The 26,761-nt window shown below is 42.9% G+C and overlaps 1 protein-coding gene across 13 annotated transcripts in view; it reads right to left on the reverse strand.

Annotated features, from left to right (window-relative positions):
• Positions 1 to 26,761, reverse strand: part of DTNB (dystrobrevin beta) — a 238,112-nt gene that overhangs the window by 123,061 nt on the left and 88,290 nt on the right. For 10 of the 13 annotated variants that reach the window (XR_007130044.1, XM_047745316.1, XM_047745315.1 and 7 more), the window contains one exon: positions 26,424 to 26,590. Coding sequence is in view for 12 of the 13 variants with exons in the window: in XM_047745316.1 (XP_047601272.1) it covers positions 26,424 to 26,590 (167 nt within the window). In the remaining variant the exon portion in view is untranslated. Of the gene's footprint in view, positions 1 to 9,058; positions 9,366 to 17,057; positions 17,129 to 18,736; positions 19,062 to 26,423; positions 26,591 to 26,761 lie in introns of those variants that run through there. The other 3 variants (XM_047745324.1, XM_047745323.1, XM_047745322.1) reach the window with 3 other exon arrangements.

The following is a 26,761-nucleotide window of genomic DNA, read 5'->3' on the forward strand; positions in this document are numbered from 1 at the left end:
CCACCCAGGAGCCCCTCTTTCTTACTTTTTTAGGTTTCGTTTTCCTATACTCATTTCATTTTGTTTCCCTTTTTGTCAAGATACTCTTTGAGTCTACTCTTGTAGTGGTTGCTTTCTGCCGTTTTTTTGTCCTGAACTGGGAGCTACGGTTATTAAGAATGTAGTGTCACATACCTGACAGGGGCTTTTGCACAAAAAGGCTCCTTTAGCCCTCCCTATAGTCTCATCAATTAGATGTTAAGAGTCTCAATTTGAAAACAGTGTGGAGATTCCTTAAGAAATTAAAAATAGAGCTACCCTATGACCCTGCAATTGCACTATTGGGTATTTAACCCAAAGATACTGATGTAGTGAAAAGAAGGGCCATCTGTTCCCCAATGTTCATAGCAGCAATGGCCACAGTCGCCAAACTGCGGAAAGAACCAAGATGCCCTTCAACAGATGAATAGATAAAGAAGATATGGTCCATATATACAAAGGAGTATCACGCCTCCATCAGAAAGGATGAGTACCCAACTTTTGTATCAACATGGACGGGACTGGAAGAGATTATGCTGAGTGAAATAAGTCAAGCAGAGAGAGTCAATTATCATATGGTTTCACTTGCTTGTGGAGCACAAGGAATAACATTGAGGACATGGGGAGAAGGAGAGGAGAAGAGAGTTGGGGGAAATTGGAGGGGGAGACAAACCTTGACAGACTGTGGACTCTGAGAAACAAACTGAGGGTTTTGGGGAGGGGTGGGAGGTTGGGAGGGCCTGGTGGTGGGTATTACGGAGGGCACATATTGCATGGAGCACTGGGTATGGTGCATAAATAATGAATCTTAGAACACTGAAAAAATAAAATCAAATTTTAAAAAAAGTCTCAATTTGATAGGTGCAGAAACTAAAGCTCTTATAAACTAGGTGTGTCTTATTCTTTTCACAGTACAACCTGTGGAGGTGAAATTACTCAGAGAAGGAACACACAGGGATGAGGAGAGAGAGCCCAGGACGGTGAGACGTTCTCGCAAGGAGTCAGCAACAGACTGGGGACACCAAATACCACAGTGGGGATCATGGAGGGGAGACCCCACTGAGTCAGGGATGGGGACCCTGAGCTTCCAAATGAGGGGCAGACTCTAAGGTAGGGAGCGAGACATGGCTCATGCTCTTACGGCTGCACTGTGGGCTCCTGCAGGGCTAAAACTTGCTTTCCTCAGACAACCGTGGACCAGGCACTAAGATACTCTGAAAAAATGTATTGTTGAGCTCAGATGATGGTATTTTCAATCAGCCTCAAGCTAACGGCTCGCACAGCACAGGCTTCGGCTCAGGGTACATGCTGACAGGCCCTGTCACTTGGGAGCACAACGGCCTAATGGAAAAAGTTCAGGACTGGTGCCTTGGAGGCCATTCCTGTCATGTTCACTTCAAATTACTCTTGAGTCCATCACCCTGAGCTCCAAGCCACCACTGAGGAGATCCAAGCAGGAAACATAAGCCTATTAAATCCTCAGACAAGCCAGGAACCTCCACTATTTTAAGATGAATACCTACTACAATCTTAATTAGCATCTGTATTCTCATCCTCTAACTCAAAATCTTTCACCTATACTCATGCCTCAACTACATTCATGTCACAGTAGTTCTCTCGCTATATATTACTTTAAACCAAAATTAGTCAATTATTATTATTTTATACACAATGTTTATTTACATTTACCCACATTTACCAATCCCACTGTGCGCCATTCCTTCTTGTATCCCATTTCTTCCTTGTTAATTCATTTTTTCCCCAAAGTATGTATTTTATTATTCCTTCAGCAATGGTTTATTGGTGGTAAAACCACTAAGAATTTTTCCAAAAACATATCTTTTTCCTTCTTTGCTCTTGAATAGACTTGCTAAGTACAGAATTCTAGGCTGATCTTTCGGATCTGTCCTTTAATTGCCCTTCACATTTTCCATTTCCCTATATCTGTGTTCAACATTCTATATCCTGGTTAATTCTTCAGATGTTTTCCATTCCCTAATTTTTGCTGTAGCTGTCTCTAATTTGCTATTTAACCCTCTTTAACCTTAGTATTTTTTTTATTTCTGATAGTTCAATTTGGCCCTTTCTCATATTGGCTTATTCCTTTCTAAAATGTCACTATTTCTTAATCTACTTCTTTAACATTTTAAAAATTTATTTATTTGAGAGCGAGAGTGTGTGTGAGCGGGTTGGGGGGCGGTGAGGGAGAGGGACAAACAGACTCTGTGCTGAGCTTGGAGCCCAACACAGAGCTCTATCCCACAACCATGAGAGCATGACCTGAGCAGAAATCATGAGACCAACACTTTACCAACTGAACCACCCAGTCGCCCCTTATTAAATGTAGAATTTTCTACAGTTCTTGGCACACTAAAGCTCCTACTTGTTGATTCTCTTGCTGCTCATTTCATAACGGAGCTGACAATTTTTGGTAACAAGTTCACTTTTAGCAGGGATTGCTTTTTGTATGGGAGTCCCATTTTACCTTTTCCAGGCCAGTGGAGTATTTCCAGTCCCTCTTTTCCAAGGAGGCTGCCATTCTAAAGTCCCAGCCTTTACAAAAATATCAGTTCTATTCGTCTTTAATGGACCCACATTAGACTTCCCATGCTATGGGGGCACCAAACCACAACCACTGGCCTAAATCCAGGATTCAGTCTGTAATTCCATGTTGCTCTCATGGCTGATTCAAGTTACAACTTACTAAAAGCCATCTTCTATTTTCCAACCAATATTTATTTAGGTTTAACATTGTTTTCCTGCTTTCTCTGCTTCCTCTTCTCTCTTGTATCCTATTCTTACCTTCTTGATACATTTTTTTTTTCCTACTGCAGTGTATCTTTGAATTAGTTCTCTCAGCAAAAGGCTGTCAAAATCCTTCAAGTCTGAAAATGTTTTTATAGTGCCCTCATTACTGAAAGACAGTTTGCAGGGGGAGAGAATTTTTGGTTCCAACTTATTTTCTCTCAGCATCTTGAGAACATTGTGCCACTGTTTTATTAACACCAGCGATGAAGTCTAATATCATTTGGATTCTCAATCTTTTCTGTCTGGTGTCTCCTATGAATTTCTCTTCATTGTTATCACCGCAATACAGGTACGTGTTTTTGTATTGTTTCTTTTTTAAAATGTATTCTTCTCGACAGTTAGCAGGCTCTTTCTACCTAAGGGCTCACATGTCTCAGCTCATTTTCTTCACTTGCAACTCCTGTTGGATAAAAACTGTAACTTCCATATGGTCCTAAATGCCTCAACCTTTGTTTCAAACTCACGTCTCTTGATACTGAGCTTTGAGAGAATTTCTCACCCTGTTTTAGTTCACTAATTTGTTCTTCAGCTATATCCAGTATGCTATAACCTACTCAATGAGCCTGTTCAACCACCACATTCTTCATTTTCATTATTGCTGACCATTTCCTAACTTCTGCTTCTTGTAGTAAGCATGAAAGTCTAGCCCTGCTCCTCTAAGGAAATTAAACTGACTTATTTTTAAAGTGTCTTTCTCATTGCTCTGCTTGCTAAAGTGTAGTTCTCCTAATTATATTTTGCTGTGCTAGGCTTCCTCTGGGTTTTCATGGTTCTTGGCCATGGAGACATCTCCCACAGGACTGTTCAGTCGCCATCTTAGCCAGCAGCGGCCTTCTAGCCAGGGGACCTCATGTTGAATCTGTTCTGACAAAGAAGGCAGAGCAGCTTCCGGGTCATGGCAATAGTGATGACCTCACAGTGTGAGGCAGTGTGAGCAGCTCCTTTCTGCAACTTCTCATTTAATACATATTTCCTTTGCTTAAAGATGTCTGGTCTAGAATATTCCTTTTCTTTTCCATCTTGAAAGGGAATTTATTCATCTAACTTAAAGTGTTATCATTTCTATGGATCTGGTGCAGAAGGAGAAAGAGGTAGTATGTGTTTGGTCAACCATCTCAAAACTGGATCCTTTATTTCTTTAACTATCATCAACCTGCATTCTCTTCAGCTTCCTTCTGGAACCCTTACTAGATGGCAATCCTCCATTTACCCTCCATGTCTTAGTTTTCTTTTCTATTACTTTGTCCTCTCATGATGGGCTTAGGAACACTTCTCTGCTCTAGTTTCCAGCTCATAAATTTGCACTTCAGCTGGAAAAACTGTCACTTAGCCCATCTACTGAGTCTCACCTTGACGATCAAAATTTTAATTTCTCAGATCAATACTTATTCTCAGTAGATAAAATAACTGACCATCTCTCTCCAAGCTTTCAACTATACATATTATAAAATCTAGTTCTATTTATTCTATTAATTCTATGTCTGAGATGAAGTCTTCTCTTCTCTCCTCTGCACGGTTATTTCCTCTTGGTTTCGGTGATGTTTAGTAAAGTGCTCATCTTTGGGGTGCCTGGCCAGCTCAGTCAGAAGAGCATGCAACTCTTGATCTCGGGGTTGTAAGTTTAAGCTCCACACTGGGTATGGAGTCTACTTAAAAAAAAGAAGAAGAAGGAAAGGAAGAAAAAAGTGCTCATCTTTGTCATCAAGGCTCTGTTCACATGGTCTATGCATGTGCACTGCCTACTTAGAGGGGAGGAATGTTTTCAGTGAGAGTGAAGGAGGGACAGGAGGTACCATCTCATGGGAAAGATTTGTATCTATCTTCTGAGCCTGGGAGCTTCTTGTTCTCCTGGACTTCATCAAGCACCTGGAACTCAGCCCTGTTTCTCCAATCCCAGTTCCTACAGATACTACATCTGCCCGAGACACCTCCATCACCATGCAACGGTACCAGTCACTCTTTGACTTGTTCTGAGCCCTTCACAGCTCCCTATCACAACTACTCCCAAATGAAAGTAGCTGCTGTTCTTCCAGATGCTATTCTTATCCTGAGCCGCAATACTTTCTTAACCTTGTTTTGGACCAAGGTTTTCTTTTGCAAACAGATCCCATGTGCTTTTCATGGGGATTCTTCACAGTCTGGAGCCTAGCATGGGTTTTCTTTCCTTCCCCCCTCTAGTATACTTGCACATTATTTTAAAAATTCTAATGTATCATTTCTAACTATTTGGCACAAGAAGGAAAAGCTATGGCAGGTCCTCAGTCCACCACCTTGAAATCAAATATCCACTTCTTTTTTTAAATTAAAGTTAATAAAAATTTATTTTGAAAATTTCATAATACCTCTCGTGCTATATTATTTTTGGACTTCAGAATAACTCCTTCAGAAAGTAAAAAATTCGAATTGCCAAGCTCCAGTTTAACTTAATTTCTTAAGGTATAATTTTGATTGATTAATGTATGAGAGAAATGTAATCCCGGTAATTTTTGTTACTCTTCCAAGATTTAAGAGTATTAGCTCTCAAACAGTTATAAAAATGTGGTTAGGAGGATAAAATGTAATTAGTTCACATATGGCTTCCTAAATATGCTTATAAGTTACAACAACCTCATAATCCACAAAAAAAGGGAACCACTCCTGTTCCAACCAGTCCAACGAGAGATACGGTAAGAGCTGCGTAAAGAAGAGCAGTATGGGGGCGCCTGGGTGGCTCAGTGGGTTAAAGCCTCTGCCTTTGGCTCAGGTCATGATCCCAGGGTCCTGGGATCGAGCCCCACATCGGGCTCTCTGCTCAGCAGGGAGCCTGCTTCCTCCTCTCTCTCTGCCTGGCTCTCTGCCTCCTTGTGATCTCTATCAAATAAATACATAAAATCTTAAAAAAAAAAAAAAAAAGAGCAGTAAGTGCATTGATCTGCAAACCACTCCAGCTCCTCTTTCAGGTGAAAAAGAAGACAGATTTGCAGGAATTCAACATCAACAGACCGACATTCCTGGGGATGCCAGGATCGCCAGGGCAGTATTTATGGCTCCCCACATACCGACCCCGGAGGTGACAGGAGCACTCCAGAAGCACAAACAACTGCTCCATTAAATGCAGGAAATTAAAACGGAAAAAGTGGTCTCCACAATAGCTAAACTGTGCAAAGAGCCGAGATGCCCGCTGACAGATGAGACGAATGGATAAAGAAGATGGGGTCTGTGTATACAAGGGACTATCACTCAGTCATCAGAAAGGATGAAGGCTTACCATTTACGTCAACATGGATGTAACTGGAGGGGATTATTATACTGGGTGAAATAAGTCAGCAGGAGAAAGACAATTATCCTATGGTTTCCTTCATAGGTGGAATATAAGAAATAGCACAGAGGTTCACAGGGGAAGGGAGGGAAAACTGAATGGGAAGTCATCAGAGATGGAGAAAAACCATGAGGGACTCTTAACTACAGGAAACAAACTGGGGGTGGCTAGAGGGGAGGTGGGTGGAGGGACGGGGTGATTGGGTGATGGGCATTAAGAAGGGCATGTGACGGGGCGCCTGGGTGGCTCAGTGGGTTAAGCCGCTGCCTTCGGCTCAGGTCATGATCTCAGGGTCCTGGAATCGAGTCCCGCATCGGGCTCTCTGCTCAGCAGGGAGCCTGCTTCCCTTCCTCTCTCTCTGCCTGCCTCTCTGCCTACTTGTGATCTCTGTCTGTCAAAGAAATAAATAAAATCTTTAAAAAAAAAAAAAAAGGGCATGTGATGAGATGAGCACTGGGTGTTATATACAACTGATGAATTACTGAACTCTACACCTGACACTAATGATGCACTGTATGTTGGCTAATTGAATTTAAATTTAAAAAAAAACCAAGAAAGTAAAAAAAAAAAAAAAAAAAGGAAAGAAAGAAAGAAAGAAAGAAAAAACCTGAAAAAGTTGTGAATGCATATAAAGAGAAACACAGTTCAAGGCCAAACTTTGCTCCTGAGTTGTCCTAACAAGCTGGCCTGAGTGGAAAGTATTCAATTTTATGTGGGAGTTGACACCCTTCACAGTATACACAACAGTGAAAATCCTGCCCTGAGTCGTGGACTGCCCTATAAAACATCAGTCTGACACCATGGGTAGACTCTTCTTCCTCTGTAGCTTTAACTGGCAGTTCATAGTCCCACGTTCTTCAAACAATATGTTAAGAGTTTTGCTGCTCCATAAGAAAATAAGAAGTAATATATTCTTTTTTTTAGCAGGCTCCCTGCTGAGCGGAGAGCCCAATGTGGGGCTTGATCCCAGGACCCTTGGAACATGACCTGAGCCGAAGGCAGAGGCTTTAACTCACTGAGCCACCCAGGCGCCCCAGAAGTAATATATTCTTTATAAATGAAGAGTCAGATAAACATGAAGCTCATACAGGGCTGGTGGGAGTATACAGGGTCAAGCCACCCGGGAAAGCAATTTTGAAATACCCAGTAAACCTGAACCTGAAGATGCACAGGCCTTGAACCCATGGGCCCTTGATTCCACTCCTAAAAACAGACCCTAGAAAAGTTCCACCCTGCACACAATGACCTGTACCAGAAAATCCACTAAAAATTTGTTTGGAAACGTAGAAAATCAGAAACAAGCTAAATGTCAATCAATAGGAGAGTAAATCAAATGTGGTGTATTAACAGAAGTGAATTCTAAATGGCATTAAGAATAACCACATCAACACACGGAGAGCATTTAAAAAACAATGCAAGTAAAAAGGAAGCTGCAGGAAAAAAATATATATGCACTAGGATGCTCTTTTGATAAAGTTTAAAAATATAAGAAACAACACTATATATTCAATAGTCACACTGATGCGTATAACAAAAAATACACAAATATGAATGGAAATGCTAAACACCAAAATCAAAATAGAGGTTCTCTCTGAGGAGAAAGAATGGGATGTATTACAGACTTCTTTCTGTATCTGTATACAAAAATCGATTTCACCTATTTTGACTGCTACATATACAGAATTTCATAGGTAAAGTTACGTATACACCATAACAAATTTAACTGTTTTGCTACTATTGGATATTTTAGCCATTTCCTTTTTTGGTGGGGGGCAGGGAGAGGTAGGCTATGACAAATAACGCTGATATGACAGCCTCATACAGAAATCCTAATACACTTGGTACAAATATTTTTATGGAAGAATTCCTAGATGGGGAATTGTTGGGTCAAAGGTTATATTCATTTAAAATTTTATTTTTCAAATGTATCCATTCACACTCCTGCCAAGAGTCTTCTAGAATACTCTTCTCCACATTCCTTCCAGAACTGGATCTTATCACCCTTGTAAGTGTCAGGTGGGCCTAAAACGAATATGTCCATGATCAAAAGTGGCTTAAAAACCAGAACAAGTAGGAAATGCCAACTTTTAGAAAGCTCTTTAGGGGCGCCTGGGTGGCTCAGTGGGTTAAAGCCTCTGCCTTCCGCTCGGGTCATGATCCCAGGGTCCTGGGATCGAGTCCCGCATCGGGCTCTCTGCTCAGCGGGGAGCCTGCTTCCTCCTCTCTCTCTGCCTGCCCCTCTGTGTACTTGTAATCTCTGTCTGTCAAATAAATAAATAAAATCTTAAAAAAAAAAAAAAAAAGCTCTTTAATAAGCACGGAGGTGTAAGGGCTAATAACACACTGAGGCCCTGGGATGTAGCGGAACAGACAGACAAACGAGCAGACGCAGCTGCAGGGTAAGTGGAGGGGGCGCTCAGGTGCCACAGCAGAGCATGGGCAGACACATCCATCAGCCTGGGGGGCCAGGGAGAGAGGCAGCAGCTAAGCCGAACCGCAAAGGCTCTGCAGAAGGTGGCAACGTGGGGAGGAGAGGAGGAAAAAGGCAGCCTGAACAATAGACTCAAAGACAGAAAGGTAAGAGACACGGCAGAACACGCACCTCAAACAGTTCAGTACTGTGGAGGGCTGCCTGTGAGCCAAGCATATAAATAAATCCCAGACCAAAGACATAACTGTAAAGGCTTTCACAACATGACCCCCTAAAAGGGAACTTCAGGATGTAATAAATCACCTGGTTTACAAGTACACACAGAGGAGACAGAGCTCTGGCTCAAAGGCAGTGATAGGCTACATGGCAGGACAGAACAAGGAACTGTGACTGATACTTCAGGTTTTGGCGAACAAAGGGCCTAGTCAGCTAAAAACCAAAAGGAGCAGAGCACGGAGTGCTGTAGAAGCAGACTGACAGACAGAGTCCCAAGAAAGAGAGGCTGACCTGCGTGTACCTCCGTGCACAGCCCTGCTTTCCGGGGCCTGGAATGGAACAGGCGCAAGAAATGTGTTTGGAAGGATGACCAGGGCAGAGAGCTCTTTGCCTGGCTTAGATCACCAACTGTGTGACTACTCCTGGATAACTGTTATCTGCAGAGGTCGTCACAAATACAGCCACAGGTCAGGGCGGGAGGAGAGCCAGGAGTCCATGAACACCATCCATGATACAAACACACCTAAGTCAGGAACCCGCGACCACCACCACTATTACTCAGTACTGCTCCAAAACAGAGTTTCCCAAACTTGCCTAAAGATTTAAAAAAAAAAAAAAATTAAATTTTCCTGGACTACTTGTTTTAAAAATAAAACAAAACAAAGCAGATTCTTCTGCCTCAACCCAGACCTACAAGATAAAATTCCCAGGGGGTAGAGGCCTCGCATTTTGTATATTTAATAAGCTCCCCAATTGGTTCTTTTCAGATAAATTTAGGAAACACTACTCTAGAAGTTCCTACCAACACAAAGAGGTTAAAAAAAAAAAAAAGCTGTAACTACTGGTAATTTATTAAGTTACTGTTTCCTATAGGTGATACAGGTGCCAACTTAGAAGTCCAAGAAAACTGACTGAAAAATTATTAGAATTATGTATTGACCAAAAAGCCAGCGAGACTTCCAGATGGAAATGTCCATTAGATCATTCAATAGATGAGTCTTAACCTGGATAAGAAGCCTAGGCTGGAATTAAGAATTGCAGAGATCGATCCATGTCTCGGGGGATCATTTAAAAATTGGAATTGTGTGAAAACAGAGGGATGGCACCTGAAGAGAAGAAAACATGGCTCAGGAGAGATGCCACGGAACACAGTATCTGGTTTATCAGAGCTCATCAAAAGGTTTCATCACTAACACATGAACGTTCCATCATTGAACATGCTGCAGTCACTAAATGGAGAGCAAAGGTAATGAACATACACCCACATGTACTAAACTTCTGTAGAGAAATGGTTCTACCCTAAGTCTGCACCACTAGCTTCAGAAAACACCAGTTTATGCAGGCAACAATTCCTGATGTATGTGAGTTAATCCACACTGCAGGATCATACGGTCCCACACAGGGAAACAGGGGACACGTTCTGCAGTTCAGCTCTGGCTGCCACCTGTAAGAATTGGAAAAGATCTAAAGCAGGAGAAAAGGCTGACAGTGGGGAGGGCTGTGGGGTGGGTGGGGGGAGTCAGGACCGTGGGAGGAAACTGCTAATTTGAAGCAATGTTTGGGTTAAGTCATACCTTTCTCTGCAATGGAAAACCTCCCTGTGATCTCTTCGCTCTAAGAATAATCAAACTGGCTGAAAAAAAAATGCCTTATTGTTCATAAACTCTACACCAATACTTTCTTTGATAAGCATCCATCTTTTTAAACAGCTGGGTCCATTTCAAATATTCTGCTCAAACTCAGCACTTTTGCAGCTGTAAATGGATTTAAGAATAAATAGTGCATCCAAATACCATAGTAGAGCGGGGGCAATGTTCAGATGCTGAAAAGAGCAGTATTTAAAACTCCCGATCAACCTACTGAAAATGCTGAAAACTGCTACCAGGATATCTCCAGCCTGTTTCTTCTCTCCAGCCCCTCCCTTCTCCCTCTCAGATGGCACCACAGAGGCCAGTTTCAGAGGGCGCACCTTGGTCAGTGAGGCGGTCAGTCTGTCGGCCAGGAGAACTACAGGGCACTTCTCCCCAGGCTTCATACCACAGGGACAGAGGGTAAGACGGGCACCAGGGCTCTGCGAGTGCCTGGCAAGCCCTCTCCCGACTTGCACTAGGGGCAGCGCCACGGTCTGCACTGGACGCCGCCGGTGACTGATTCCAGCACGAGATTTGTCATAAGGTTATCACACCATGCTTGTTTGTCAGAAATCCAAGACTCCCGCTCCGACGCTCGCTCCCATAAGGCCCGGGAATACCCTCCCAAGGCCCCATATCACACTAATCCTCTACCTCATTCTACGCGCCTTCACAGTCTGCAGCCCATCTCCCCTCTCTGGCAGAGAATTCTCTTCTCCGAGTGTTACTCCACCTTCTCGCCTGGGAGGACATCTGCTTTCCCCGACGGCTCAGCTGTCCCTGTGGCCGTTCAAGAGGCAGCTGCTTTCTCTCTCAGACCCTCAAACTGCTGATCTTCTCCTAGAATCTCACTGCTGCTCTCACATCATTCTTCCTTTTCCTTAACACCCCAGTTTTGGTGTATAAGCCTGATGATTCACAGACCTGTATCCCTGGGGCTAACAATACATTATATATTCATAAAAAGTTTTTTTTTTTAAAAAAAACAACAACCCAGTTTTGAATGTCACATCATCAGACCAAAATGCTAAGGATCTGTCTGTAGTGGAGTCCAACATGACAATGGCCACAATTCCTGCTGATTCCAACATCCACGGAGCTGACCTTTCCCATATACTAGTTATGGTGGGTTGAATGGCCAGCCCCAAAGATACGTCAACATCCTAATCTCTGGAACCTGAGAACATCACCTGAGATGGCAAAAAAAGGTGAACAGAACCATTAATGGCAAAACACAATTAAGTTGAGGATCTTGAGAGTTTATCCTGAATTATCTGGGTGGCCCCAAATGCAATAACCTGTATCCTCATAAAATAGACAATAAAGGAAAAGAGAAAGAAGAGGAAGAGGCCATGTGACCAGTGATGCAGCCACAGGTCATGAAATGCCAACAGCCACCGGAAGTGAGAGCAGGCAAAGAATGATGCAACGGTTAATTTCATGTCAACTTGCTGGGCTATCGGATGCCCAGATATTTGGTCAGACGTTATTTTGAGTGATCCTGTGAGGGTGTTTTTGGATGAAATTAACATATAAGTTGGTAGACCAAGTAAAGCAGAATCCCCTCCCTAATGCGAGAGGGCTTCATCCAATTAGTTGAAGACCTGCGTAGAGCAAAAGACTGAACCTGGCCCAAATAAGAGAGAATTCCTCTGGCCTGACTGCCTTTGAACTAGGATGCTGGCTTTTTCCTGTCTTCAGAGTTGAATGGAAGAAACATGTGCTCTTCTTGGGCCTGGAGGCCATCAGCCAGAACGCAGACATCAATGGTTCTCCAAGCTCCCAAGCTGTCAGACCGACACTGGCACGCCACCACCAGCTCTCCTGGGTCTCCAGCTTGCTGACTCAACCTGCACACCTTGAGACTTGTCACCCTCCATAACTGCGTGAACCAATTCCTTATAATAAATCCCCTTATATAATATATACGTATAAATATACGTAATACATGTACAGGTTCTGTTTCTCTGGGGACCTCAAACACAAACGGATTCTTCCCTAGAGTCTTCACAGGGAGTATGGGAATCTTGACTTCAAATCTATGGTATCCAGAGCTTCTGCTTTAAGTCACTGAGTCTGTAATAATTTGTTCTGGCAGCTATAGGAAACTCATACACTGCTCTCCCTTGAAATCACCTTCAACAACCTTTCCCCTCCTCGACATCAGCCACCAGCCTCACAGTCACATCCTGGAACATTTTACTGCCAATGACTGTGCATCACCGAAAATCTCGATCGCAAGCACCCTACTCTCCTACAGACTGCTGCCCGTGTAGCTCACTCCTCCAAGGACCCACCTCCAACACAACTTCAATGCCAGCCAGTCCTCTTCTTCACGGAGCCTACCACTTTCCACTGGTCCCTCCTCTCCCTCAAGGCCTCATTTCTCCTTTAATCTCCTACATTACTATAGTCATTTCCTTGCATGCTCTCCAACCACCCCCTGCCAGCTCTCTCCCTTGGTCATACTGTCTAAATCCCGACTTTATTCACTCTGTCCCTCTACCCTCTACACACTGGGGAAGTCAATACCCAACTATGCTGACTGGTCAGACTCCGAATTTATAACCACCAACCTCAAGTTAGTCATTCCAATCTCAGTTTAAATGTCACTTCTTCAAAAAAGCTCTTCCTGACCAAGTTAAAAAAAAAAAAAACAAACCAACAGCTTTATTGAGATATAATTTACATACCATAAAATTACCCTTTTAACATTACAATTCAGTGGTTTTTAGTATACTGAAAGAGTTGTACAACCATAACTAATATCTCATTTCAGAACATTTTCTTCACCCCGAAAAGAAATCCAATACTCATTGGCAGTCACACCCCACACCTCCCTCTCCTCAGCCCTTGGCAACCACCAATCTGCTTTCTGTCTCTTTGCATTTGCCTATTCTGGACATTTCACATAAATGGAGTCATACAGTACGTGACATTTTGTGTCTGACTTCCCTCACTTGGCACAGTTTCAAGGTTCATCCATGTTTTAGCATGGAGCGGTACTTCACTTCCTTTTCTTGTCTAACAATAGTCCGTTATATTGACATACATTGTGCTCATCCATTCTACAGTTGACCAATATTTGGGTTTTTCCACTTTTCAGCTATTTTGAATAATGCTGCTATGAACAATCATATACAAGTTTTTGTGTGCACGTGTATTTTCAATTCCCAAAGGAGAATTCTCAATTCTCACCCAGGAGTCCCCGATCACATCATAGCTATGTTTAACATTTTGAGGAACTACTAAACTGTTTTTCCACAGTGGATAAATTTCACATTCCTACCACCAGTATGACGGGGGTTCCTGTTTCTTCACATTCTCATCACCACAGTTATTGTCAATCTTTTCTTATTTTAACCATCGCGGTATGTATGAAGTGGCATCTCACGCAGCTTTGAGTAGACATTTCCCTAATGACTGACGACACTGAGCATCTCGTCAACGTGCTTATCGGTCATTTGAGTATCTTCTTTGAAGAAATGTCTATTCAGATCCTTTACCCACTTTCCCCCTAAAGGTAACTTACTTTTTTTTTTTCATTGTAAAACCTGGTGATGGAAAACTGGCCATCTCAACCATTACTTTGGTTGTGTTAAGTATATTCACACTGTTGTGAAACAGATCTCCCAAACCCGTTCATCTTGCAAATCTGAAACTCTGTACTGATCGCACAACTCTCATTCTTTCCCGCACCCCCAGCTCCTGGTAACCACCACTCTACTTTCCCTTTGCTCATGTTTAAATTGGTTATTTGGTGGTTTTTGTTGAGTTTTAAGAATTCTCATAATTCTGGATACAAGTCCCTTATCAGATATATGATTTCCAAGTATTTCCTCCTTTTCAGTGAATTGGCTTTTTACTGTCTTGATGGTGTTCTTTGAAGCATCAACTTTTAATTTCGATGAAGTTCAATTACCTATTATTCTTCTGTTGCTTGTGCTTTGAGTATCATTATCTAGGAAGGTGCAGTGTACCCCAAGGTCACAAAAATCTATGCCTATGTTTTGTTCTAAGAGTAGTTTTAGCTCTTACATTTAGGTTTGAGTTAATTTTTTAATATGGTATTAGGTAGGGGTCTGGTTTCATTCTTTTGCATGTACATATCCAATTGTCCCAGTACCATATATTTTTTTAAGATTTTACTTATTCAATTGACAGAGAGAGAGAGAGAGACAGCGAGAGAGGGAACACAAGCAGGGGGAGTGGGAGAGGGAAAAGCAGGCTTTCCACTGAGCAGAAAGCCCTATGTGGGGCTTGATCCCATGACCTGAGCTGAAGGCAGACGCTACCCAGGAGCCCCCAGCACCGTATTTTGAAAAAAATATTCTTCCGCTCCTGAATAGTCCTGTCACCCTTGTTGAAAATCTATCAACAACAAATGTAAGGGCATATTTTGAACTCTCAATTCTGTCCCATTAATCTATCTATACATTTAACCTCATGCAAGTACTACAATGTCTTGATTACTGTTTTATTACTGATACAAGTTTTAAAGACAGGAAGTGTGAGTTCTCCATCTGTGTTTTTCTTTTTCAAGATTGTTTTGGCTATTTTGAGTCCCTTGCGTATCCATAGGAATTTTAGGATCAGCTTATAGGGTTAGCAAAAAAGCAGCTGAGATTCTCATGGAAATTGCATTGAATCTGTAGATAAATTTAAGGAGTATTGTCCTTATAACAATACTAAGTCTTTCAATCTATGAATGTGTGTAGGTTTTTCTATACTTAGGTTTTCTTTAATTACTTTCAGTGATGTTTCATAGTTTTCGCCATACATCTGCTATGCAGCAGGTACCTGATAAGAATTTGTTGAATAGGGGCGCCTGGGTGGCTCAGTGAGTTAAGCCTCTACCTTTGGCTCAGGTCGTGATCCCAGGGTCCTGGGATCGAGCCCGCATTGGGCTCTCTGGTCAGCTGGGAGCCTGCTCCTCCTCTATCTCTCTGCCTGCCTCTCTGCCTACTTGTGATTTCTGTCAAATAAATAAAATCTTAAAAAAAAAAGAATTTGTTGAATAATGAGTGAGTGAACTCAGCAGCAAAAAGTTAAGGGAATTCCTGCCCAATGACTTTTGTTTTCTCTGTGTAGTAAGAAAGGAGGCATCCTTTGAAAGAGAGGCAAGAGTGGGTGTAGATAGTTTTTTTTAATGGGGATTTTATTCCTATACAACTTTAATTGACCATCGCAAAGAATGGAAAAGCAAGGTGATCAGAGAACAGTATTGCAATGCTGAGAGTCAATATGAAGTTGGCGATCATGAATTTATGGGAACACTAGTCTGCCCTTTTGTATGACTTTCTCCAGAAAGAGTTAAGAGAAAGCAGACAGATTAATTCATCCATGAATTTAGTTGACTGAGATATGGATAAAAAAAAGCCACAGGACGATGGAGCTTATAGTGCAGGAAAGCAGCACCATTTCTAAAACGGTAAGGAGAAAAGTAAGGACAGCCGACTGAGAACGCCGACAAGTCAGTGGAGCGGCGGTTGGAAGGAAGACTGGGATGGTCTTAGAGCCAGAGTAGTTGAACAGGTCACTGGGAATGACAACGGGGAGCAACACGGCAGGGGGTGTCTAAATCAGTGGCTTTGAGGTAGAGCGGTTAGAGGTGGTGAGAGGGTCCTGGGTGCATGTGAGGGAGTGGATGGCTGAGGCTCAGCAGGGAGAAGACTGTCAGAGTCAAGAAGTCAAGAAACTCGATAGCCAGGGTCTTAAAGAGTGTGAGTCTATAGATACTGAAATCACCCAAGAAGTGACCACAGTTCTGGTACCAGTCCATCCCGGAGTGAAGGGAAATGACCCAAAAGATAACTGCAATCAGAAAAGAAGACGGGGGTGGGTGTTAGAGCTAAAATGGCACCGGCCTTAAGGCTCTATCTTGCTTATCACTGATGCAGTTGTTTGATCCTAGAGATTCAAGGTCCTCTAGAAGCGGCAAGGCAGAAAGGGAAGAAAATGACCAGGATGAACGGCACCTGCAGAATTCCAAGTCGACCCTCAGCAACCTTTATCCTCAGAGAATCCTTTCCCCTTTGAATGTAACTGGGACCTGTGAAGATGATGAACTCTATCACACCTTTGTTTATGTTACATGGCAAAAGGGAGACTACCCTGATGGGCTTGGTCTCATCAGGTGAGCCCTTTAAAAGCAGCATTTTTCCCTGGTGAGTTACAGAAGAGGAAGTCAGGGAGACGTGCTCCAACTGGCCTGGAAGAAAACAAATGTCGATTTTGTAAACTGCCTCTGGGGGCCATGTGGCAAGGAACTGCAGGGGGCCTCTGGGAGCTGAGAGCCCTCCCTGGCTGGAAGCGAGCCGGAAAACGGGGACCTCGATACCATACCTACGATAAAATGAATTCGGCCAACCGGTGAACTGGCAAGAGGACACCCCAACCCAGATGATAACTACAACCTCGCTGATACACTGAGTTCAGCCCAGCAAGACCTAGAGCAGAGAATCCAGTCATGCCACTGCCTGGACTTCTGACACACAGAAACGGAAATAACAAATGTCTGTTGTTTTAAGCTGCTAACTTTGTGATAATTTATTATGCAGTAACAGAGCACTAAAACAGTGCCCATAAACAGTTTACCCAGGAAATCCCAGTTTATGCCTGCTGTCCCTCCCTGCATAAAGAACAGGGCCCCTTTTACTCTCAAGTAAGTCTGTTGTATATGATAAATTATATAGCCACCTTCACGATAATTTCACCTCCCGGTCCCTAAAAACACAGAGAGGTGGGAGAATGAATAGCTACCACCTGAAAGGGTGTAGGAGAAGGGGAGATCCTAAAGGATAGCCAAATTTCAATTAAGGCGGGGGGGGGGGGTAAAAGAAATGCTTAGAGAAGCAGTAAAAATGAGGGCAGCTTGCTGACTAAGGAGCAGGAGTTGTAAAAGCACTTGAGATGTGGAGGACTGGGGACTGCAAGAAGGACAGGGCGGCGGGGGCGGGGTGCGATGAGTCACCAAAAGATCAAGATGGGAATGGTGGTGCCATGTAAGAGGGTGAGACCACGACTAATGAAAACAGGTGTGAACCACAGTGGACACAGTCTCAGCAGCTTCTCTGAGGAGTGTGGGGCGATGGGCTACAAGTCCAGTTTGCCGATTTTGCATGGAATGCCTTCATGTATTTGTCTTACCTTGTGCTGTAACTTGCCACAAATGGAGATACTGCCTTATGCCTTTAAAAAAACCAGTCCTCCTAAAAAGGAACCCTCAGGCACTGTTGGTGAGAGAGGAGCTTGGTGCAGCCACTGTGGAAAATGGTACGGAGGTTCCGCAACACATTAAAAATAGAATTACTAATGATCCAGTAATTCCACTACTGGGTATCTACCCAAAGAAAACAAAAACACTAATTCAAAAAGATACATGCACCTCTATGTTTATGTAACATTATTTGCAATAGTCAAATTTTGGAAGCATCCCAAGAGTCCATCAACAGATGAATGGATAGAGAAGGTGTGGTATACATATGACGGAATGTTACTCAACCATAAAAAAGAATGAAGCTTGCCATTTGCAACAATGTGGATGGGCCCAGAGAGTATTATGCTAAGTAAAATGAGTCAATGAGAAAAAGACAAATACTGTATGATTTTATTCATATATGGAATTTAAGAAACAAGACAAATGAACAAAGGGGAAAAAAGAGACAAACCAAAAACCAGACTCTTAACTATAGAGAACTGGTGGTTACCTGAGGGGAGCGGGTGGGGGATGGGTAAAAGAGGTGAAGGAGACTGAGAGCACACTTAATGATGAGCACTGAGTAAGGCATACAGTTGTTGAATCACTCTATCACACACCTGAAACTAACATAACGCTGTATGTTAATTACACTTGAATTTTAAAAGTTAAAAAATTTTAAAAATCCTCCTGACTAGTTTTACACTATATACAAAGTAGTTAAATTATGACATGACTACCTGGACCTGGGCCGAAGCACGGCCAAGAAGCATACTTATTTCTCATTGAATACATAGTCTCTCAAAATTCTAGAGATGTGAGGAGACGTGTGCTAGTCACGTGAGAATTAAATACTGCTTCTGACAAGGACAGGTCAACAACAATCTTAACTGGTCCAGGTCTATGACAACAAAATTTGCCCTGAGTCCTTAAGGTAAATTATTTAATATCACTAATGCCCAAACAAGCATACTGGACATATGTGTGTTGCCTGTTAATATTTATTTTTTAAAAGAAGCAATAATATTAACAGAGATTGCTGAACAAATCCAAATACTGCCTCGTTTACAGATTCCGAACAAGTGACTTTGTTTAGAGGTGGAGCCTGCCCTCTGCTGGGAAGAAAGGTGAAATTTCCATATATTCCATATTACATAACTGCCTCTACGGAGCCACTCAACTAATAAATAGCAGCCGTGCTACAAGTGTATTTTGTATAAACAGACACACAGCTTTCCTGCCAAGTGGAGATCAAATTTTTCTTGGTAAAGTGAAGACCAGGGTAAGCGGAGATCTGAACGTAAGGCAGAGGGGCGGGCAGGGAATGGCTTCTTTCTAGCCCTCCTCACATAGCCAGAAAGGATGAAGAGTTTCTGTTTGAGAAAACGGAAAAGTTCCAGGTGGACGGGGGCAACGGCTGCACAACAGTATGAATGTGCTTAATGCCAGTGAACAGGACACCTAAAAAGAGGTAAAATGCAAATTTTATGTTGTGTATTTTTCATAGTAATTGAAAGGAAGTTAAAAAATTAAACTAAACAGATATGAGGGAGAGAAAGAGAGAGGAGGAGGACGCTAGGGAGGGAAGGAGGAAGGGAAAGATGCGTAAAATAAGTCGGAAAAGCATGTACGCCCTAAGAAAAATGAAGGTCAGGGTTCAGATCATTAACAGTGATTAAAAACAACAACACTATATCTGAAATACTTTAAAAGAATCTTCCTCCAAATCTGAATATGGGAATAAATATGAGAAAAAAATCCCAGTAAATATTATGCATATTTGTTTTAACAAAATGCTCTTTTAAAAAGTATGACTTAGTAGAAAAACATGACAGTTTCTCTGGGTGAACTAACCATTTAAGCAGAAAGCCTCGTTCAAATCGTAAGGCTTTCTCCTCCGTGTGGCAGACGGGATACATGGCTGGATATACTCATTTCTATGGTCTTTCATTCATCTCTTTAACAAACACTGAGCATTAACTATATGCCAGGAATTATTCCCAAACGTAACTGCACCATCCTACTCAGCACCACACCACGCCTGCTCCTTCATGATGGAACGTGACAGCCTCCGCCACCCCCAGCAACCTCCCCCTTCCGCAGCTGGACCGGCCCTAATGCCTCGGTGCTGTAACCAACAGTCTAGTAGAGCGAGACTGCATGACTTCCACAGCTCAGGCAGGAAAGTCCTCCAAGCTTTCCCCTAACACTCTCCGAACATGGTTTTCCGGATGCTTCCTCCAGGGACACTCTCTCTGAAACACAGCCGCCACTCTGTGGGATACACAGGCCACATTCAGGCCCCAGGCCACATGGGTGGCCCAGTCTACCATCTGGCTGAGCCCAGGCTTCTAGCCATCCCCAGGCAGACACTGGACACGCGAGTGAAGAAGCCTCCAGTCATTCAAGCCACCCACCCTACCTCATATTTCAGAAATCCGGCAGAGGCCGCAGAAGTCACGGAGCAGGGACTACCCAGTCCTCTGCCCTGTCCAAGCTCCTAACACCAAACCTGTGGGCCTACGAAAATGGTTGTTTTCTGTCACTAGTTTTGGGGAGGCTTATTTTGCAGCAACAATAACTGAACCACTGTACACCGCAGGGCTCCTGGTGGTAAGGTTACTTGGAATACAACCTGGGAACCCCAGAGAAGATGAGGAATATACCCTTGCAAACTAGAATGTACAAATCAGTACTGATTACATGGCCCACGTCCTTGTCTCCATGTGGAGGACCTTCTCTGGAGGATCCCACCGGGGCCTTCTCTGCCCCTCATTCTTCTGACCAGGCTGGCTGGTCCGAGGGAAGGCATGAACAGGCCAGCCCAGCCTTTCCCCACCTTGTTTGCTGGTGTCGGCAAGCACCACAGAAAGCACACATTCCCTCTGTGCCCTGGAGCCTGGAGCTTCCGGTCCTGCTCCCTGCTGGAAAGACCCGCCTTGGGCTGGGCTGTCTTCCATGCAGGGGCCACTGGCAAATCCATTACTTCCTCAAAGTTAAACCACCTACTTGAACAGACTGCCATCTGCCCAGCTCCTGGGCACTTGGAACTATGAGTAGGAGAAAGCAAAGCTGGGATCCATCAGGTCTCCTAAAATCCCGCTAAGAACAACTATTAGGAAAAAGTGTTAGAAATAGATCACTTGGGACAAGTTTTGTCCCCACCACTCTTGTAGGACAACCCCACACAGTTAGGTGAGGGGCCACTGCTGAGTCTTCTCACGGGACTGTCACAGCCCTGGGCGCAGATGGCCACTCCCTCCTTCTTGAAACACTCTCCATGCACTCCAGGAGAGGCTCTTCTCCTGTGTTGCTGCTTGCAGGTCCCTCCTCTTCTCCCAGATCTCTTAATGCTGCTGCCGGACGTCAGTCTTCATTCCTCTTCTCCTCTTTCTTCTCTCCTCCATCTCTACTCACCGGGTGGGATTTTCCAGTCTCATGGCTTTAAATAGCAACCACTTGCCAAGGACCCTCAAGCTGACATTTCTAGCTCAGACTTCCTTCTTGATGTCAGCTCACATGCCGCGGCCTGTTCAACATCTCTATACAGATATCCAGTAAGCACCTTAAATTCTGAACTGAATGTCCAAAGCAAACTCTGTGTCCTCACATCGACGCGTGCTCTACCCACAGCTGCCTCTCCTCAGCTGATGACCATTCCATCCTTCTAGTTGTTTAGGACAGAATCTTAGCTCCTGTCCTCTCACAAGCCACATCCAACCCATCAGGCCGACTGGCAAGGGACATCCTTGCTCCACCCTTGTCACCACCTCAACTGCCACCAGCTACCGCATCTGGTTTTGATTACTGCAATCATCTCTCCTGAAATGGTGTCTCTGCTTCCATCTTTTCCTCCCACTTTACTCTTTACATGTTATCCAGACCCACCATTTCAAAAGATAAATCAAGCCATACCATCTCTTCTTCAAGACCCAATAAAGACTCCTCATTTCGCTAGAATAAAGGCCAACATCCTTACAACGGCCAGCATGGCCCTTCGGAGCAATCTGACCTCCTCTCCAGCAGTCCTCCTTCTGTTCACTCCACTCTGGGCACACAGGCTTCTTTGCTGTTCCCTGAACTCAGAAGCACACTCCTGTTCTCAGGCCTCATGCTGAAAATGCCTCCTCCTCCCCAGATGTCTGCTAGCAGACACTGAAAACACTGCTTAAATCTCACTTTCTCAATACAGCCTCCATGACCCCATACTCTGGATTCTGCTTTCTGATTTCTTGCTCATGTGAGTCCAGTGTAAATCGGCCGAGGAGCTCTGATCCATCTACCAGCCCCCTTTCATCTAAGGACTTCTGCCTCTACCAGTTTCTTTGGAGATCCTTCCATGTGACCAGTGTCTACTGGGAGTAAGAAGGGTAAAGAGAGGATGAGAGGACACACCTGCTTAAAACAGCCTTGACCAAGAAGTAACACAGGTCACTTGCAAATACGGTTCTGTATTTGGTGAGACCTAGTCATAGGGCTCCATCTGGGGGCAAGGAGGATGGGCTGTATCACCTACGTGCAGGTGTAGGAAGAGAAGGAACACATGGGTATTGGTAGGTAATTCTAATCACAAAATACATTTTTCCTCCCTCTTCCTACACATAAAACACACCCAGGCCTCTCCCAAGAGAAAACCTGAGGTCCTGTTCAGTCAGTGCATCTAAAGACAAGTCCAGGGCCTCTAGGTACATCACAGTCTTCTTTAACAAGATCATGTGTAGCTCCCTACGATGTAAACCAGGAACAGATTATCTGCACCCAGCATCCCCATTCCACTACACGATAAAGGAACATGAGCAGGAGGTTCTTCCTTATCCAATGTACTCCTCGGCAAAGTGGGCTCTGGCATGCCCTCGGCGGGGGCTGTATCACCTTCACAACCCACCTCTTCCCAGAGCAAGCTCTGGGTCCTTAAAAAGTTGTTTAACAGCTCCAATAGTCAAGGGCTTGTTAAGTTCAGGCTCATGGTTCCTTTGCCAACATACAATTCCCTCAAAAACTTAGTAGGCCTTTGATCTATTTGTTTGCAGTCAGTTCCATGTGCCAGTAACCACACACGAAGTCCTTTCCTAGACCTAATTCTCAAGCCTGATTTATGTCTTTGCCTCCATTCCTCTTGCTTTGAACTAACAGAGGCCACCTGGAGGCCATATGAAACAAGAGGTCAGCAGTTCCCAACTTTGGCTGCATAAAAGAATCACTTGGGGGAACTTTTAAAAACTGCCTTATCTAGGTTTCATGTACCTTTGACCCATTAAATCGGAAGCTATGTAGGTGAGAGCAAGGGGATTCTGATGAACAGCCAAGAACAAGAACTCGTGCCCTAATCTGATCTTCGCCCTAGAACTAAGTCACCTTTCTTTGACTGAGAAAGTTCTCTATGCCTTTATTGCCCAAAGCCTTTCTCACTCTTACCTACTGCTCTCTCCAGGGTCTATAAGCAATCTGTTTTTCCTGTCACTGCTCCAACTGTCAGAACTTTCTCTAGTCCCTTCCATTTTTTGCTTGAAAACTTGCTAATTCTTTCCTAAGCTCATCTCTTCCTTGTCATATTTAACCAAAAACAGTCAACACACACACTCCAATCCTTTCCAACCTTTGACCTGGAGCTCAAGTGGCATGAAGTATGCCTTCTAAGTTACCATGGATAATGACAAATGTACCCATTTGGTCACCATCGCATGGGTTTCTGTCCTTCCCAACTCTAATATCAGTGTCCTCATCAGGGCTATTTGGCTGCTAAGCCAATGACACAGATTTCAAGGTTTTGCTTTCACAGAACTCTACTTCCAGTACCAACTACTATAGCAAAAACTAAACCCTCAGTAGCTTAACACAAAGTTTCTCTCTTGCTCCCACCAGTCAAGTAGGGTGGCAGCACACTCCTCTCCACCCATCATTCAAGGACCTGATTTCCTTTCATTTGTGGTTTTACCCTCCTCTGGGTCCTAATGAAATTCTCTCCACTAAGCTGGCAGAGAGAACAGAAGAGGCACTCAGCTATCAACAGTCTTATTCTGGGAAGACGCATATCACTCTGATCACATTCCACTAATAAGTGCTATTTATATGGTCCTTCTCACATACAGGGAGGCTGAGAAATGTGGTCTAGATGTATGCCCAGCAAAAACAGGAAAACAGCAATGCCAGTGAGACGTAATGGCCTTTTATATCCCTTAAAATTTAAGCCCCACAGGGGCAGGAATCTGTCTGGTTTGCTCACAGATGTATCCTAAATGCCTGTAACGGCACCTGGCACACACAGTAGGAGCTCAATATCTTTTGAATGAATAATGAATGCACAGAATGAATCACATATGATACTATATAGCATTTTTTTTTCTAAGATAAAGTCAAATGAATGGATTGATGACTAAAAGGATAAATGAATTGCACTGCATAGTTACTTAGGTAAAACATTAAACAGAAACTTTTGGAAAAAATTAAAGTAAAATCCCAAGCACCAATAGAACACCTATCAGATCTACGATACAAATTCATATACAAACTTGTTAAAGGCACACTAAATTTATCTCTTATGAGATAAATTATAAATTTTATATGTGTATATATATAAATTATAAACACAATGGACAATCTTCAAAGAAATTACTATTAAAGTGATTACACCTATTTTGTTAGTGGAAACTTCTTTACCCACATCAGTCCCAAAATTCACTCACATCTTCCTCAAAGAACAAGGGCACTACACATATAGTTCTAACCTTGGAAACAAGTTACACACACACACACACACACACACACACTGCTAAAAAAAACCTAACCAGTATGCATCGGTCATACGTAATGCATATACTCTTTAAAATTCAGAACTGATACCAGCTTCATGCCTATAGTACTTGATTTTTCTTGAAATCTTCAGTCACTATAACAAAAATGAATGAAATTTTAAAAACAACAACAAAGTTGAAATAAAAATAACAACAAATGGAGACATGGCTTACTTTACAAGAGTGTTGTGAGGATCAAGCAGAAGTAGAAGAATTCACTTGTGATTTCTGTACTTTCATTGATGTATGTTTTTTTAACTCAATGCCAAAATTCAAGAGCATATGAAATGCTGGTTTTTAAATCATAAAGCAATATTCAGCCACTTATCTTTTTAAAAAAAAGTAAATCCCCTCTTCTAAAAGGGCTACAAATTAACTAAATGAGCAAGTTCTATCTATGATGAAAAAGAAGTTCTTCACTCTATTCCCCTAACATCTAGCATGAGAACTGTCAGAAGAAACATGCCAATGAATCCAATCATTATAATGGTAACAGAGCAAAGAGCTATCTCAGTGTTGAGAATTAGACTCTAAACAAAAAAACAATGAGAAAAACACTAATAAATCAATTAAGTGGGACACCCGTACTTTAAGAAAGGGAAAAATAACAACTTGAATTATTTCTACTCAGTGAAATCTCTATTAGAGATTATCTTTATTCAGTGAAAGAAGAACCTACTACATTGTAATTTTTTTCCATTGCTTGTTTAAAAATTTTAAATAATCACTCCTCAACCAAAAAAATACTGGAATTTCCAACACAGCAAAACCCAGGAGAGGATGTTCAGTTTAACGAAATTTTATGGTTAAGTGTAACTGAAAACCTAACTGATTAAAAAAAAAATTTCTCTAACGTGTCAGAGATGTAAGAAGTAAAGCGTACACATGGGTTGAAATTTGTTGTGTGTGTGTGTGTGTGTGTGGTTTTTTTTTAAAACCAATCCTTAATATGAGCTTACTTGGCTTTTTTCTTAAGTTTTAAGAAGGCTAACTAGAAGAAAAAAGAAAGAAAGAAACCCCCTGATAACTGAAGCTAACACTTAAAGTCCAGCAGGATGACCCAGGGTAAGAACCTAAATCCTAAATTATACCTGTGACACTATATATTGTTCTATCCTTTAGCAAACCAACCAACAAACCAACCAACCAACAAAAACTAGAGGGAAAAGTTTTTAAAATGAGTTTTTGGAAATAAATGGATGACATTTTAAAAATTCTGAAAATAAATTGAGAAAAGGGAAGAAAAATGATTGATGCTAAGCTTGTTAGGTGATTTATAAACACCAGAGGAAAATCACATATCCTCCACCCAAATATTGTTATTTACAGGACTGTTTTTGAAAGTAAGTACACCAGGGCGCCTGAGTGCTCAGTGGGTTAAGCACCTGCCTTCGGTTCAGATCATGATCCCAGGGTCCTGGGACTGAGCCCTGCATCGGTCTCCCTGCTCGACTGGAAGCCTGCTCCTCCCTCTCCCACTCCCCTGCTTGTGTTCTCTCTCTCCCTGGGTCTCTCTCCATCAAATAAATAAAATCTAGGAAGGAAGGAAGGACGGACACCAATGTCCGTCCTATAAGATACAATATTTCCCCAACTTCAGAGATAAAAATTTAACTCCTTCAGTTCACGCAGTTTTCTCTGCAACATTTAAAACCTAGAGACATGTACGAAATATGCTTGAGAAAAAGAACTTTAAATCTTAATAAAAGTTCAGAGAGTAAGCTTTGAGGGGATACCGCTTGCACAGTTTTAAAATAAGAAGACCCTTCTCACTTACTTTTCCATTTCAAATTGTAATCGTATCTCCATCTCCTGGGACTTTAAAAATTCTCCTTTTAAAATCAAGTGGTGAAAACAAACAAACAAATAAAGCCAGGTGACGAACCACAATGTATCTGCGGTCAGAACTGTGAGCACGAAGACTGGGCTACCCCGCGTCCTCACTGGTGAGGCCTCCAGTAGGAGGCAGCCGGCACTGTCACCACAGAGACAGGGTAAGGGCAGAGGACACAGACAGAAACAGAGCAATTACCCAAGACGAGTGCTCCTTCATCTGGTGTTGGTTGCTGTGAGGGCCGCTGGCATGGCCGCGCCAGAAGCAGTTCTGGCAGAGCTGGTAGTTGTGGCACTGCTGGCATCGGTACCGGAAGCCCATCATGCTCTCGCAGCGGCAGTAGGAGCACTCCACGGGGTGGAAGACTGCGGAAGGCAGAGAGGGGGACAGGAAACAGAAAGAAGCCATTTTCATTTGGAGAAAGAAGGTCCATATGGGGGAAAACCAAACCTCATGGAAACAAGCAAAGGTGAAAACAATATTAGAACCGAAAACTCCTAAATTGTCTCCCAGTTAAAGAACCAGCCATTTACTAG

This window comes from Lutra lutra, chromosome 9 (assembly GCF_902655055.1).
Source record: "Lutra lutra chromosome 9, mLutLut1.2, whole genome shotgun sequence".
Lineage (NCBI taxonomy): Eukaryota > Metazoa > Chordata > Mammalia > Carnivora > Mustelidae > Lutra > Lutra lutra.